Genomic DNA, 16,831 nt, shown 5'->3' with positions numbered 1-16,831 from the left:
GCTGCGCTGCATTGAAGAACACTTACCTCTATGAGCATGTACAAGGAGAGCAGTGTAATCCCAAGGTTATATACAATGAGGTGAGCCCTGAGGGAGAACGGAGGCCTGTTCTTCATGAACTTGTTGCCTAGCCATATGCACAGTAGGTATGCACAAGTAAGGAAAAATGTAGGAAGGTAAGAATCCAAAAGTAGCCATCCTCTAACCCTGGAATCTGAAAAGAAATGCATGCAGCAAGCAATTAAGAATGTTATAGTAAAGTACTGCTAAAATAGGGCAGGTTGTACAGTGAAAAACATCTGCAAAAAGTGCTAAAGGGAATCTGCTGTGTTCTGCTCACATTAAGAGCTATTCATTACTATTACCTCCCAAAAATGGCATACTAATTCACAGAATGTGTGGTGAAAACTGCATAAAATTCCCTAATAATTTAAAGTCACTTACATCTCCTCACTTTAACAGGAAAGAGAAAATGAAAAGAGGAAAAAAAAATCCTGTATGTCTTTTCATTAATGTTTTAACTTAATTAAACTATATCTTGACTTGCTTAAGGGACAGACAGCTTGAAGATAGTGTTATACTATTTTGATTCTGCATTTGTTACGTATGTATGAAGGCACGTGATATTTGCTAGAAAACATTTATACAAGGAGAGGATTTTTCAAAAACATTAAATATGAAAAACAAATAGCAAATAGCAAATGTTTACTTTGATGGTTATCAAAGATATTTGCTAACATAAGGGCTTGCTTTCTCATAGTTTTTGTTCTATTTGCTTGATCCTGAAATGCAATATTAAGGTCAAATCCTGCTTGCCTTATTCACACAAGTAATCTCATTGGCGGTAATCAGATAGTTCAGTGTATATGAGCAAATCCTAATTCTGCATGCCAATCTGGAGGCACCATTTCATTGTCCTATGAGCAACTCTGTGTCACAACCAAATGTTTTTTTTCCCTCTTTTTTTTTTCCACGATAGAGGAAGATTTAGAGTTAATTTTTTACAACAATAATCTTTGGACATTTATCTAAGAGAAACACAAGTGGCAACATGGCTAGTTTTTCAGAAAGACAAATCTGTCAAGAGTTATGAAGTATATGAAGAAATAAGTCAATGAGAAGCTATTGTGCAGGTCACAGTAGTTCTTTCTGCTCTAAGAAACTGTTTTAAATTATTTAATTATTTTTTTTAAAGACCAACATTAGGCTAAAAACTGTAACAGAAGAGAAGGTGTTCACAGTGGATGAAAAAACATTTTACTACTTTTTCAACCTGGGACTGGGCAATGGATATTTCACACATCAAATGTGCCTTAGTGTTTAAAAAACTGTTGCTTGTGACAATTTTACTTTATCATATTCTTTCCAACTATTCTTTCCACAGAAATATATAGAGAGATATAAGTAAAGTGAGATTTTAAGTGAGTTAGAATAATCTGCCAATGGAACTTTCTTTCTCACTAGCATTTCCCTCCACTTCCCACCTTGCTTCCATTGCAGTAACTGTAACACTCATCATGGATTTGGGCTCCACATGGGATGTAAGCTCTTTTGCAGGAAAGACTTTCAATGAGACCTGAGTTACTGTGGAAGTCCAGTGCTCTCCTGGCTTTGACCCTCCCTTCTGGACTCCTAAAAACCAGTTCCTCTCTCCAAAAGATGAGAGGCATAGGATTAAAAGAGTTGTGAAAGCATGACTACCTACTGCAAAGCACAGCCCTTCCTTCAGGGCGGCTTTGCCTTGGTGTGCATTACCATGCCAGAGTGCCTGTTTTCTGTCTTCATATCTCAGTGCCTAATTAAGATCACTTCAGTGTGAGAGTAAATGCTTCCAACAACCCTCTCAAAGGTCACGAGACATTTAGGAAGCTGTGGAATGGGTGTTTTTGAGGTGATTCTGTTCCCATATGGGCTATAAACAGGACACACGAGTCAGAGGACAGGTAAAGCTTGTGTGCACAAATGTTGATCTAGCATATGTTTTAGGAGCATTAGGGTTTGATTTATTTAATTGGTATTCTAAATGAAGATGAAGAAAGCAATTGTTTCAGCAAGACTGCTCTCTAAAAAGGATCCACCCATCCGAGGACTGCAATATTTCATGCATAAAGGTTATTTGCACAAAGGCCAACTGGCATCAGATAACTAAATGGTATATTTGCTTAAAGAGGAAAAATAATTGGAAGAGATAAGAATACAAAATAAACTAAACAGCATTAAACGCTGCCCTAGTATGCCCTCAGAAAGCTGTTTTTCACTCGTGCTGTGAGTGGCCACAAGCATGTGGCCTGATCCACACAAAAGCAGAGCTCCTTGTGCTTGTTCAGGTCAGCACGTCAAATATTTTTAAGATCTGTACAATTTCATTTTCAAGTGTCTAGAGAAATTTTAAAACTTGTTCCCGTACTGATTATTTTCCAACCTGACCTTGGTACCTTGAAGGGTAGGACAGTTATTAGCAGAAAATGATTTATCAAAAGCAGCCAGAGGATCTTGACTGTTCTGTTTCCATGTTCCCTTTTCCTTGAATGACAAGAAGAGGGAGGTTTTTATGTGTTGGAAAGGCAGATGAAGGGGAGTGTATTTTTAAAAAAACAGGTTATCAGAAGAAGAAAAGAGACCAACAGTTACTCTATGTTAGGTTACTCTGTGTTCTTGTAATATAAAGGTACAGTGTCAATGGAAGAAAGCATTATTTTTACACTGCTGAACCCACACAGCATCTAAATTTGAGACCAGGGCAGTGAATAAAGGCAGAGTGTGAAAGTGCTGGACAACAACCACAGAAAGGAGCAGGCGCACCCAAGCTCTGGTTGCTCTGTGAATAAGCTCATTCACAGTCACTGGCCACGATGTGCTAGACCCTTGGGGTGAAATCTTGGCACCTTTGAAATGAGTGGCAAGCCTCGTAAGCTCTTTAAACGTATCAGGCTTTTATCAGTGAGGTTTAGAAACATTTTGATTCAGGTTGCTGTATAGCTTTGACTGATTGGTGTCGGAGAAAATTCAAATGGTGTCTGAGTAGATTCATACCTTTTCAGGTGCTGAGGGTAGATGGCTTTTTACCAATGCTTTATTACTGTTTATATTCAATTGACTACAGAAAGAGTGATTATTACTTAAACATAACTTTGTTAAAATATATCTATTCTCAACCACTTCTGCTTCTTTGGCACATTAAAAAAAAAGCAACCCATTAACTAGATTTAGCTCCTGTAATTCAGTATTCCTTAATTTTGCATAATCATATAATATCCTGACTTGGATGGGACTCACAAGGATCATCAAGTCCAACTCCTGGGTCCACACATGACCACTCAAAAATCAAACCATATGTCTGAGAGCATTGTCCAAGCGCTTCTTAAACTCCAACAGGCCTGGTGCTGTCATCACTGTCCCGGGGAGCCTCTCCCAGGGCCCGATCACCCTCTCCGTGAAGAACCTTTTCCTAATATCCAGCCTGACCCTCCCTTGATAATACTCCAACCAATACTCCAACCAATACTCTGTAGAACGTGAAGGTCCTGGAAAAATGTTCTTTTTCAGAACAATATAGCTATTTCACTCTTTCTCATTTTGTCCTGAACCTAGATAAACTCCTATCCAGAATAATATGTACCAACACCACTTTGTAAGACCACTTCTTATTAAGAGATGCAACCAATGGGCATGTATGTGGCTTCTGTTCCCTGAACCAAGGGACTTGGTCTGTTAGGTCAAAAGCAAATTTTAGGTAAATTCATGTACAAAGTCTGTCTGGCAGCAGAGAACAAAGACACAAAAGAGGCCTTTATCTAAATTAAATTCATATCTTTGATAGCACACCCCTTATTCTAGTAGTGTAGTACTGCAGTTGTGTTAGCTACTAATGTGAGCAGAGAGAACCTCCAGGAATTAGTGCCTGGCTTTCTGTCTCCTGCTGTGGCCTCAGCCACACCAGGTAATGATAACTACAACCAGTATAATAGCACCATTATTTCAAGGGTTGCTACCTCAAATACAAACCACAGATGTGGGACTGATTTTGTAAGAATGGAGCATTGGCATCTCTCTTTTTAAGCCACCTTGCTGCTGAATTAAGTGGGTATTGTGGATGAAAGTTGGGGGAGAGAAAGAAAAGGAACATTTTCTCGGTTTTATACAATTGGGGAAGCTCTCAAGAATTCATTAGATTATCATTTGTGGTGTCATTCTATCCAATTTAAAACTGCTTGCAGTCTACCGTGAATTATTTATGTATATAAACATACTGGAGGGAGCTTTGCTACTTATGAAATGTATGATACTGCATCACTATACCACCAGTTCCAAAGAAAAAAGCATGGCGAAGAGGCATGGACAAATGCTATCTTCAGCATTGATGTCTGGAGAGGGATGGTAATGTACTTGGCAAGTATTATAAATAATACTTAACTAAAGTGCTTTCTAAAAGTCCACAGGGATCTGTGTGGGATTCTGCATTGGATTAATTACAGCTGGTCCTTTCAAACAATTTGGCCAGGACCAAGGAGGAAGGAGGAATGAAGGAGAACATCATATTGATTTAAAAATAAAATAGTAGTACTTATACGCTTGTCATCACAGTTGTTTGTTAATCAAATGCATTGGTGTAGAAACCATTAATTAGATGAACCTACTCTGTTTTAATCACTTCTGCTGCAGTTCCCAAGCTATTCACTGTCTTTTCACTAGAAAGCTTTCTTTCAAGCTTCACATCTGCTGCAGAAATGATAGGAAATATTTTGTACTCAGCCAGACAGCTACGAAAAATGAAAATTTCTTGGTTTTAAGAATGCTACTTATACTTTTCCTTGTCATCCTAATGAAGCATGAACTGTTTGTGGGACCAAGAGGATATTACCGCAACAAAATGAGAATACATAACCATATTTCCACAGGCAGCAATATTGGCTTTAAACACAGAGCAAAGTTTGCAGGGCTATTCCTGAAGTTGGACATGCTGAATAATGTTTAAACACAGGCTTACCAGCAACAAGATGGCCACACAAGGTCCTTCCCTGAAGACTGGGTCTGCTCTCTAAGCTCCTCTCTTACTTTTTACTTTAGTTGCTTTAGTTGCTTGGCCCTATCCCTCCTTGCCATAGCCCTTCCTCTTTTTTATGCGGTCCTACCTCATTTTTTTTTTGCCGCTGGCTCTAACTATTGGCACAACTATTACCCCTTCCAGGCCTAACAGATCATGAGGCACGTCCAAGCTCTGCTAAACCAGCACTATAACTATTCAAGTTATTCTCATCCAAACTGTTTCAGAAAGCAAGAATAGGCAGTAGAAGGGTGTACTTGTTCTCTCACACTGTCTATCGGTTTACTGAAATTTTGGATGTCATCCTGCAGGGTGCTGAGAGCCCTTTCTTGCTATTGTGCTGAGCATGCTTCTGAATTAGGCTATTTGCTACATAGCAGGACCAAACAAGGACTAGATTATTAATGAACATCAATCCCAAAACAGAACTTCCAAACTTCCACTTTCAGAAAAATCAAAGATTTTTTTTTTTTAATTTCTCTAAGGACAAAGTTGAAATCCTACGATATTTTAAGAATCAAAGGACTCTATAATACAGTGATTTTTGTATCTTTTTTAAAATCACCTTCATTTCTTCTTTCACCTTCAGTATAACTTGTGACTAGTTTTAATTTGTATTATAGATAATATGTCAAACAGTCAAAACAAAAAAATATTGTTTTTCTAAAAGCCCGGTGCTTTGACAAATTCCTTACAATAACAGTGTGTTCCTGCAAATATCATTATTCTGCCTAGTTCATAGTTTTCAATGAGAAATTATTCAGAAAGAAAATTTTGACTGCTTCTAATTACCAGAATATTTTTGAGTGGTAATGTGGATAGTCATTGTTTCCTAAAAGGGCTATAGGTGGAGCAACTTACCCCGAGGTCCAAACATATAGTCCACAAACTTATTTACTTCCTGGTCAAGAGCTTTCAGATGCTCCTAAAAAAAAAAAATATAACAACGACATTATCTCATGGCTCACAGAGAAAATACAAAAATAAGAAAAGAGTAATTTGGCAAAGAGCATGTCGTGATGCTTAAGTATTTCCAGGGCATGACACACCAGGTCTTCTGAAAAAAAAAAAATCTTTAAAAATTAATTTAATGAATAGAGGCCTCACTACTGGAAACAGTGCCAAAACTCTAGAACTCTTTAGAAAGTGAACCATGTCTGAAATGAGGTTTTACTAATGAAGTAAAAGCCATACAACAGTGTGGAAGTAAACAGTGAAGTAAAATCCGCACAGCAAATCCGTCTGTGATGAATGTCATTTTCTCTCTAGTAAAGATGTTCTTTTTGTTTGTTTTTGTTCTGCTTCTTCAACTAAAATCACTTTTTGTAGAGAGGATCTGACAATTGCTTTGGTAAGCTTCACAAAGCTGCATGGCTATCACCAGGCTAGTGACAGCACATGAGCTGAATATATTGACGCTTTGCTCTTAAAGAGGGAAACCTTTGGGGTGAGCCAACTAAGATTTTGCTAAATGAGGCACTGAGTTCTAAGAACAAGTTGGCAGGAGATTCCAGGCCTCCAGTAATGACGTTCAGGCCATGCAGGGAGGCAGGAAAAGGAGGAATTTTACAGGGACTTTGTGTTTTGAGGTCTAAGCCAATGAAGCTGCTAAGCTGGCAGGCTCAGCGCTTTTGTGATGATTGGTGACTGAGTTGGGAGCTAAGCCCTGACCGATGCAGGCCTTCCCTCAGTCAGATGTGGTGGCCTCTCCAAAATAACCTCCTCCCAGACTCTGGTTCTGGGCAGCGGCTTCCTGCACACTGGTGCCTGAACAGCTCTTTGCCCCAAGTCTGGCTTCAGCCAGGTTCTTCCTCTGTGCTTTCCAACAATTCCTTCCTGTGCTTGATGAATCAATTTCAGCACTTAGCAAATGCAGCCAAACTGAGGAGAAAGACAGAGACAACGAGCATCTCCATGAGGCAAGAGCTGCCAAGGGCTGTGTGCCTTCAAATGCCAGATATCTTCATGACAGCTTGGGCTCCAGCCTCCATTAGCAGATTTGCCTTTTGAAGAGCCACATTTGCACCCTGACAAGTCCAGGGGCTGGGTTGTGGTGTGGGCAGGGAGAAGCTGCTGGCCCTCCCAAGCCCCATGTGTTTCTTCCCCTCTGAAGTTTTGGTCATCAGGATGTTCAAAATGAACAGCTTTTATGTGAATACATAGGTACAGCTGAGACCTCCTAGGGAGCAAGAGGTTTTGTAGCATCTGAGGCTGCAAAACTGCTTCTCCAAAATGCTGCTGTGTTCACATTATCTTAGAAAAATACACCACCATCACAAAAAAAAAAAAAAAGTATTTTTCTTTTATTCTTCTTTAAACAAAAAAAAAAGAAAAAAAGCAAACACTCAAAAAGCATAACAACAACAGAAAGGAATCGACAAACACTAGAAAGGAATTGCTCTGAAAAAGGAGAGAAGGAAACTGATGATTCGTGATACTTCATACTTCACAGCACTGAAGAAACTGAACCAGACTTTAGGAAGTTGTCCTGACTGCTGGCTCCGGGGGAAGGGTGTTTTCTTGGCTGCAGACGACCCCCTTGGCATCCAAAGGATGCCTTCTGTTGTAGGATGCCACTTTGCTTCCAGGATGTGCAAAAGATCTGCTTCCATTTTTACACCTTCAGCTATGCAGCTTGTCAGCTAACATTTCATGGTGTAGGTATTGCCATTTGGGCAATGCCACTTTTTACTGGTCCTCTGTGACTTGCCCACTTCCTGCATTAATATGAAACTGAGCTACTCATGTATTTGGTGTTTTTTTGGTGTGTGTTTAGACTTAGGAGACTGCTTTGGAAAAAATACTTTAATAGATTCAAATGTCTTGTAGTAATGAGCATGCAAAGCTACTTGCTTTCATGGTTACTTTATATAAGCACATCTTACATGTCAGGAATAAAGTAATAAACCATGTATATTCCTTTTATATTTAAATTCTGTAGACAAATCTATTCTAGGCTGCATTTAAATGGAAATTCTAGGCTGACTTCTTCTACCAGTTAGATGGAGGAATAAGAATTGTGGAATAATCACTAAGAAGGAAGAGCAGAATGAAGATTAAAAAAAAAAAAAAAAAAAAAGATTACCAGGATGGCTTTTTGCAGAGGTTACTGTTTTCACTGATCTGACTTGTGACTTTTGCCCTCTTATACCTGGCTAGTATGAACCAACAACACACTGAGTAGATGACGCAGTCTAAAGCTAACTCTACCTCCTTAAGTGTGTGCTTAAATGACCCAGTAGAGACTTGTACCAGCTCCCAACTCTGCTCCACTCTACCTTAATTAGCAATTGATTGATTCAATGTCTGGTTTGCTTTTCATATGTCATTTGAGAGTAGAAATTTTTCTAAGAGGCACAGCAAAATAAATAAATGTACTTTAAAATGACCCAACATTTGCCTCCCCTTTAACTCTCCTGCAACTTATTTTACCTTACAGGAAGAAAAAAAAAAGTTGTTTGGCTGTCTTACAGATTTACAGTGTTGTTAAAGATGATATATTTGTTTATATTCTAAACACTAGTACTGATATTTTGGAAAAAAATATTCTTAGTTTAAAAAAGATCGTTTTGTATGACTGGTCTGTCACCTTTCTTTGGTGCTTATTAAGAAAGCTCTATGGAGCTTTCTCTATGTCTTCGAAAGACTAGACTTTATTTCTGGACTTTAGAACATGTCCTTAATAGTTCCTGCCTCTGGACAGATTAGATGAAAACGTCTTGCTCAACATGATCAGTTGTATTTGTAAAGAAAAGCAAATAAAACCAGTCTGAACAAAAATACATGCTCTGAGAACTCAATGCTCTCTGGAAAATCACTGTAATAGCCTTTATCAGTGAAAGTATTTCAGCTACAAGGCTAAAGATTAATGTGTGTTTCTTGATTTTCCTTCTGTTGTACAGGACATTGCTCTTGTCATTGGGAATGCTAGCAGTTTGGAAGGACTAGGACAAATTAGTGGAAGATCTATTTACCTACACCTACAAAAAACACATTAGGTTATTCAAACAGATCAAAGCACCCAAGAGGAAAGATGGGGAGGGAGAATAAAGCCAGTGATGATAAAGCAACATGGAGATTTCTTATGAATTTCAATATTTTTAGAACAGAAATGGGAATAAGTGACTAACTTGTTTGATCTTTTGGGAGAGACTGAAGAGGAACAACCACCAACAGGCCAGGAAACCCACCCAAAGTGGATCCTCTTGGCTGCTGTCACAAACCCTTTGGAAAGAGAATTTGCTCCCAGGTATGGAGTCTCTGTAACCAGGAGAAGTCTAAAGACTGATATTCTAAAATTAAAGGCTCCTTGAAATTTAGAGACAGCAATACTGGATTTGCTGAGATGGGATGAGGAACTTACATTCAAAACATTCTTTGTGTGCATAAAGTACTATTACAGAGAATAACTTTGACTGAAATACAAATAAAAGGTAATTCTTAAGTATATGCATACATGCTGATGTAGGTTTGTGAGGCTTTTTGTTTGATTATGTGGATTTTAAATCACTTTCTGAAATAAAGGTCCTACAGATGAGTAAACTGCATTTAATCTTTCTTACACTGTCTGGAAATCTTTTTTATGCAAATGCTTGGAATATCAGTTAGTATCTCAAAAATCCAAGACAATTTGTTGCTTGTTCTTGCACATCTATGCAGAAACTAACGCACTCTATACGCAAAGAGATCTCATTTCAGGCTTCAAACAAAAAACAGAAGTAGGTGTCAGCTTCTGCTTGCCCATACAGCTTTTGGAAGTAAATGTGATATTTGAAACAACCATGATCGAAAATATATATATTAAGTGTATGGTGATTTCTTTATTATTATTTAGATGACATCTTTTCCTTAATTCCCTGAAGACTTCTGTTCCATAAATAGTCAGCTACTGAGCACTAATGGAATTAATCAGAATTTATCAGCATGTTTAAAGAAAACAATTTTAGATGCCTGCCCATATTTGAATGGCCAAGTATTAAACAAGCAGTGGAAAACTATAGTGTTGGCTCCAGAATGGCTGCAATATGGGCTGAAATGAAGCAAAGAAAAGGCTAAGGTAAATCTCAGGACTGTGGTGTAACTGCTCACAAAATGAATTATCTTTTTTATTGCTTGGAGGATTTAAAATTAATCTGGAACAAAGATGTGTAATGCAGGACAATTCTTCATCAAAAGATTGTTTCAGACCACCTTTTAGGTTTTTGTCTTCATCTTTTATGATCTGTGTTGTATCTGTAGGGGAAAGCAACAGACAGATGAAGCTGAAGGCAGAAAGATGAGTCAGAGGCTGCTATGGGCTGTGTCACTAGAACAAGGGGGAAGCTAAATGAAATTTGGTGACAAGACATCCAGAAGCTGACTGTTGCTATAAGCAATTTATAATTAACATATGGAACTGACTGCTAGATAATTTCACTGAAAGTAAGAACAAGCCAGAGTGAGTTCAAGAGAGAAACAGGCAGCAGTCTGGGGGATGACTGCCACTTCTCCCAATGGATAGACAGGAAGGGAGGCAGGGAGGGAAGGAACAAAATAGCTAGAAAGGAACTTATCTTAGATCTTCTTTAGCACTTCAGATGAATTGTTTAAAGAAGTAGAAACTGTACTCTTTATTTGATATGGTAATTTTGGAGCTCCATGTTCTGGGACATTCAGTCAACTCTGATGACTGACTAAGATTAAGGGCTAGCTAGCATCACAGAAACTTAATCAGCCCAGAAATACTGCCATAGCTCCTAGGAGGAGCACAGCCCTCTGACTGCGATAAACTGTGCTGGCTGAAGGACTATTTTGTCAATGCAAGACGCATCCATGCAGGGTGTGTTTGCTAGCGCAGCAATCTTGCTGTTTGATTCCTTCCTAACAATTGACTTTGCAAAGCCAGCAGAATTTTGTAACTGTATTGTCCTAAGAAGGAATGTACTTCAGTGCAACAGCAGTGACCCAAGACAAGCAGTACTGCAGGAAGGAAAGTTCTGCTAGTGATCCAGGTCCAGAGTGGTGCCCATGTAATACATGAACAATGTTTGGTAACACTCCCGTTTTGCAGAAGATAATCAAAAATGATTAATAGAGAGAACTATTGGTGACTTCATCTAAAGATATAGTTATTTTAGAGCTACAAGAAAAGAGAGATCTGTGCCTTTGCTTCAGAAATGGAAGTTGTGTAATGCATTTTAATTTAATGCAAAAATCTCTTTGAAAAAATACAGTATGGTAGAGAAAAATAAACGAACAAAAGAAGGCTGTTCCAGCTTAGCACAGAAAATAAAAAACAGTCTTCACGTGTTTCTTTTCTCTTTCTATCACCTTTCTTCTAAAAGCTTTTACAATAAATGGTAATTGCTCCAGGAAATACAGATGCTGTTTTTTTCTGGACAATAAATTATTTAAAGAATTTCAAGAGCATCTTAAAAGTTACAACAAATAACACTGCTTGAGAAATATAAAGTATTTCTAAAGGATTTCTGTAAGGTACACATTTTGTTTGAAAGCAGTTTATCTGAATTTCAATATCCTCCAACCAGATTATATTTTATTCCTATTATTTTCTCACACTTTACTTTATATGCTCCATTCTACTGGTAAAGCTCGCATGCCTACATGCAAATGCCTGGGCATTTTCCAGTTACTATTAACCAAGTTCAGCACTTTTTGTGACAAAGAGGGCAATACCTTTGCATCTGAGGGTCATTTTTTGCAAGTATTTGGAAATGGCTGAATGCACGTTAGCATCCTGCGTGAACCTGTTAACTTTCAGACATGCCGGTTATCAGAGAGAATAAGTTAGTGGGGGAGCTGAGTCATCAAATAGGCTGGCTTCTACTTTTTCTCTAGAGGAGATGGAGAACAGCTGTTTGAAAAGTGATTACAGCCAAAAGTGCTGAGCTCCTGGGCTGATTTAGACACCACAGAGAAAGCTGAGCTAATGGTGGTGTTCCTGAGGGTACAAAGATAACAGGAAGGTGAGGCTTGCAGATTTTTGCCTTGTAGTTGCTTGGGTTATGCTGCCTGCAAGAAAATGCTGTGTATTCAGTGGCTTCCTCAATAAGTAGATCAGTTAATGATTTGTTATGTGAAAAATAAGTGTAATAATGCAAAGGTTAGTAAGTGTGGAAAGACACAGCTGAATGTGTGGTTATAGGTACAGAGCTGTGAGTTTTAGCTGATTGTAGACAGAGGCTTTTATTTTCAGCACTTACTGCAATTGGGCTGCCCAGATAGCTAGATTTGGAATTACAGATTTTTTTTCTGAAATATTTTACTTATTTTCTCCTCTCTTCTCAAAACTTTCAAGTGAGGGCACTTGTGTCTAACAGTTCTCTTATTTTATTGCTCCTTGCTGGCATTTACCACTTGGTTTAGCAGTGTCTTCAGGAAAGGAGTAGGCTACCAGCATCACCTGTGCCAAGCCCAAAGCAAAACATTTGGCTTACCAAAGTTTCCAGGAGCATGCTAAAAGATGCTACTTACACAGCAAAATGAATTTCTTCATTACCACCTTGACTTCTAGTTCTGCATTTTTCTACTTGAAATCATCTTGCAAGGGAAGGTTAAATCTTCAAAGGAGTCTTGGGTGTAGTCTGTTCACTAATTACCTTTATTGTAAACTGTCCTCATTATGAGTGGGCTTGTAAAAAAAAAAAAAAAAAAGAAGCTTAAAATGAAAGGGAATCTCTCCCTAAGACCAACGAAGAGGATTCAGAAAGTATGTTCCTTGCTCCAGTCTGGATTGAGGGGTGCAGTATTTGTGCCTGTTGGTGTTTGGGAATAAGGATGGTAAGATGTGGTCTTGTATTGCAAAATTACATCCCCAGCATACCTGTGCTCTGTAGCAAACTGCGAGGAGTGGAGTTGGAGATCCAGAGAACCCTTCCTACCCCTCCTTTCTTTTCTCCAGCTGTTTTTTGGGGTATTGCTGGTTCTAAAGCACCTTGGACAGTGCCTATAATGGCACTGTGTCAGCAGGTGGTTTTGTGGCTTGAAGGTGGAGAAACTTCCACATCCACTTCTGTGGAGCACGTGTTTGGGTGCCCTACATAAGAAACTGAGGACACAGCTCTTCTAACAAGCTCTTGCTTAGACATCTTATAGGGAATTACTCCCAGAGCATTAACAGAAAGTGGCCTACTAATGGTGGAGCTTTGCCATGCTGCTCATGAGGCGCTGCACTGAGCATGCCTTGCTCGTTGTCCCCCCAAAACACATGCTGTGTGAGGGGCTCCTGCCAGGCACTGAGGGCAATGGTTAATCATGGAGAGGAGTGCTGCCATCCAAATCATATTTCTCAGTCCTCCCTTTCTTCACGTAGACAAAAATCTGTGCCTAATAAGGTCTGTAGCTGGAAGCAATGTACCTTCATCACTGCATTTGAAAAATATGGTGTTGCCTAACAAGAATAGATGGGGGTGTTAGGTGAGGAAGGGGGCTTGATGATGGGGAACGCAGCATGCTTCCCCATCTCCCTTGTTTGTCTAAGCATAGTGTCCAGTAGCAGGAAGGAAAACACCTGTTGGGCTTGGCTTTTCCTGCAGGCAGCAGGCTGTGCTGGAGCAAAAAGGGACAGCCACCTGCTTAAGGAGATTTCTGTGCTTCAGACAAGACTTCAGCTTTCAGCTCAGGGTAGGAGATCTACCCAAGTAGGTAAGTTATGCTGGATATTTCATGCAGCACACCTGTGCTCCATCATGTTTGAAATGCAATGAGAGGGGGGAAAAATAACTTACTTTTGGGCTTTCCCAACATTCACCTTCCTTTAAAAAAAAAAAAAGTCACACAAAATGAAGATCAAATGCTAAACGTTTGTGTGCTTTCATTCTCACTAACTAATGAACAAAAAAGACTCTGCTTTATTTTTTCCCTCTTCCAAAAGGTTTAATACTTGTTGTACTTAAAACAAGTAACACTTGCTTAGCGCTGAATTTTAGCACTTGTACTGTAAGTCTTCACAAACCGTCATAGTTCTTTTGTCTTTCTGAAAATGCTAAATTCTATCTGCAATGAAGTAGAATACTAAGTTCTACCTTGTACCGCTAAATTTATAATAATACAGGAAGAAAAAACAAGACCAGCATGTACCACTTTAATGGGGTTATATTTGTGGAGTTGTGCTGCGTTGTACTTAGCATAAAGTTCCTGAAACTAGATTCCCTGACTTTGGGGTTGCCGTCACAAGTAGTCACTTTGTGAGCCCCTTGAGTCTGTGTGAAAGGCCTTTACAGCCAGGAGGCTCTAGAAAAAGAAGTGTGTTTTCTCTTGGGAGTCTGAGCTGTTTCCAGATGAGAAGCAAACATATTCCAGGCTTTTTTGCTTCTGGAGAAACGGCACTAATTCTTAGGCTCATTCTGCTTTGGGATTTTTATTTTTGTTTTAACAAGAAGTCTCTTCAGCAGGGTTTTGCAGTCCTGCTCAGTGCCACAGCTGCTCAGCCCACATCTGGGAATAAGGTCCCAGGTGGAGAAACATTTGCTTTATGGCTTCTGCCAGGACTCAGATCAGGTCCAAGCACCATCATTGCCAAAGGTGAGTAAGCCCTAAGAGGCAGAACAATTTATCATGAAAATCCTGTAAGCAAGTAATAAGCTATTTCAGACATCAGTCTTTGCTTCTAGACTATTCAACCTGCTAGCAGTCATAAACAATACTGTATTAATTTATCACACAGAGAAAGGTAAGCCTGGCTTATTGACTGTATTAGCCATGCTACTGTCAGATTGTAATGTCATTGTGAGACAATTTTTTAAATAAAAATAATCATCTGTTTAGTTACTTTAAGTAATATTTATTGCTTAAAAATATTATTTTAACGAAAAAGGAACTTAGAATTTTTTTTTCCACCACACTTTCTTGGGATAGCATCAAAGTGTTTTAAGAACCAATTAACAATTACTCGGTTTCCCAACATCAATTTATAATTTAATTACTTGAAAGTGTGCAGCCTATCATGCACTTTTCACTGCTATATCTTTTAAAATGCTGAGCGGTTGTACTCTCTCCAGGATGGGAAATCCCCTTTCTAGAATCACTGCTTGCAGGATATCCCTTCTACAACTTTCAAACTTTTTTTTTCTCAATTCATTATAATCAATTTAAGTAATGATTAAAATAAAATACAGCAATCACAGTACTCAAAATAGAGTGTATCTTCTTTTAAAAGAAGAGTGGAAAGAAAAGGTGACTTCTGTGGCCCACTTTGCAATATGTCAGTCATATACACTCCCCAAAACTACATCCGTAAAATCCATCCACTTGCTTGTAATCAGAGTATCAAAATGAAACTGTCACCAGAGCAGATAAGTACGATCCTTTTAAAAGTAATCCTACACAATTCTACCTGCTACACAGGGGAACATCAGCTTAACTTGTAATTAAAGATTTCTCTAGGGAGACTTCAGATGTGGCCTGTCAGTTACTCAGAAAACAGTAGCAATTATTGACCTCTTTTTTCCTTTGCTCTAACAACCAGATTTAAAAATGACAGCATGACCTGAGATGGAGCATGATTCCTGACAGTGGCAAGGCTGGATGACTGTGAGGGAATAAACTAAAAGGACATGAGTCAAAAACGAAAGCATAAAATAAATTCCACCTCCCCCTTTATGCCTGAGTGAATAAGTCGCTTTCTTAGGCAAAGTACTAGCACTTTGGAACTGATTCTGGCTTGAATAAGAGAAAATTTCCCTTGGAGCAGGAAGGTCCTTAAGTTACAAGCAAAGAGACAAAGTTTTTTTACAGAAAGGATAATTCTGTTACAGTTGTTTCCCTATTACTCTCTTTAGCTCTTGTTGGCTTTACAAGGGACTGAAGACAGATCAGTATTGGAATTCACTTTACATCAGCAATATGAAAGCCTGCGCAGTCCAGTGTATCTGCTTCCAAACAGCTAGACTTAATAAATGATGCCTAACCAAGCTACTTAATGAAGAGGTAGCGTGTCACTTTGTGTTGTATAAGAGCAATCTAGACTGTTGCAATTTAAGAAGCACAGGAAAATAACTTAATTCTACCGGAGCAAGGAGGGCTTTGGATTAACCAGGTTGTTTTTTTTTTTTTTTTTTTTTTTTAAGAACAGAGTATTCCCCAAAGCTTTGCACGCATATACAGCTTCTGCTCCACATACGCCACATACCTTATTATAAAGATTTTGCAGTGAAAAGCCAGCACCCCAAATTTTGAGCCATACAATGAATAAACACGATGGGGACAGGTAGTAAGTGGAATGGTAGGGAAAAATTATGGTAAAAAGCTTACAAGGCAGCTCACTTTTTTGGGGCATGCCATACCATGACAACTTTGTCCTCCTCACTAACTTCAGATTTTGTCACTACTGAGAAGATTATTTTGTACGTTAGTATAATGCATGCAGGGCTTTTATTTTTTTTGTACTTGGCATGTGTTTGGACCCTTTTCTGGAGAAAGCAAAAGTGACAGACAGACAACATGTCCTTGCTAGCACTGTGAATATCTTTTTCACAGTTTTCCACTGTAACAAACTGTAAGATTGAGGATGAATAGCAGATCCTAAGCCTCTCTGCAGGATCTCATGGCTAGCTGGACAAGAAACCTTATTTAAAAAAAAAAAAAAAAAAGCCAAAGCTTCAGTTTTCCCACAGTCCTGGCAGCACAGTGAGACAAAGGGTACTCTATGCCTGAGAAGTAGATTTCCTGGTTGCTGTCCGAGATGTCTGCAATGTAACCCTGTGTCCCCACAACAGGCATTAATGTGCAAGGGACTGCCTGCCCCTCCTGTTGCAGGCAGGGAGGATCAAAAAAAGATTTTCTAAAATG

At 38.9% G+C, this 16,831-nt stretch overlaps 1 protein-coding gene across 1 annotated transcript in view; it reads right to left on the bottom strand.

Moving 5' to 3' along the window:
- The window catches only part of ELOVL2 (ELOVL fatty acid elongase 2), a 33,002-nt gene extending 18,999 nt beyond the window's left edge, over nucleotides 1-14,003 (bottom strand). Inside the window, exons 1-3 of the mRNA XM_050708764.1 lie at nucleotides 13,998-14,003; nucleotides 5,906-5,969; nucleotides 27-214 (exon numbers count right to left, since the gene is read on the bottom strand). Coding sequence (XP_050564721.1) covers nucleotides 27-214; nucleotides 5,906-5,969; nucleotides 13,998-14,003 — 258 coding nt within the window. The remainder of the gene's footprint in view (nucleotides 1-26; nucleotides 215-5,905; nucleotides 5,970-13,997) is intronic.
- Nucleotides 14,004-16,831: the final 2,828 nt, after the last annotated feature.

This window comes from Cygnus atratus, chromosome 2 (genome assembly GCF_013377495.2).
Source record: "Cygnus atratus isolate AKBS03 ecotype Queensland, Australia chromosome 2, CAtr_DNAZoo_HiC_assembly, whole genome shotgun sequence".
NCBI lineage: Eukaryota > Metazoa > Chordata > Aves > Anseriformes > Anatidae > Cygnus > Cygnus atratus.
Note: the sequence above shows the minus strand (reverse complement) of the source record. Positions and strands in the feature narration are given on the sequence as shown.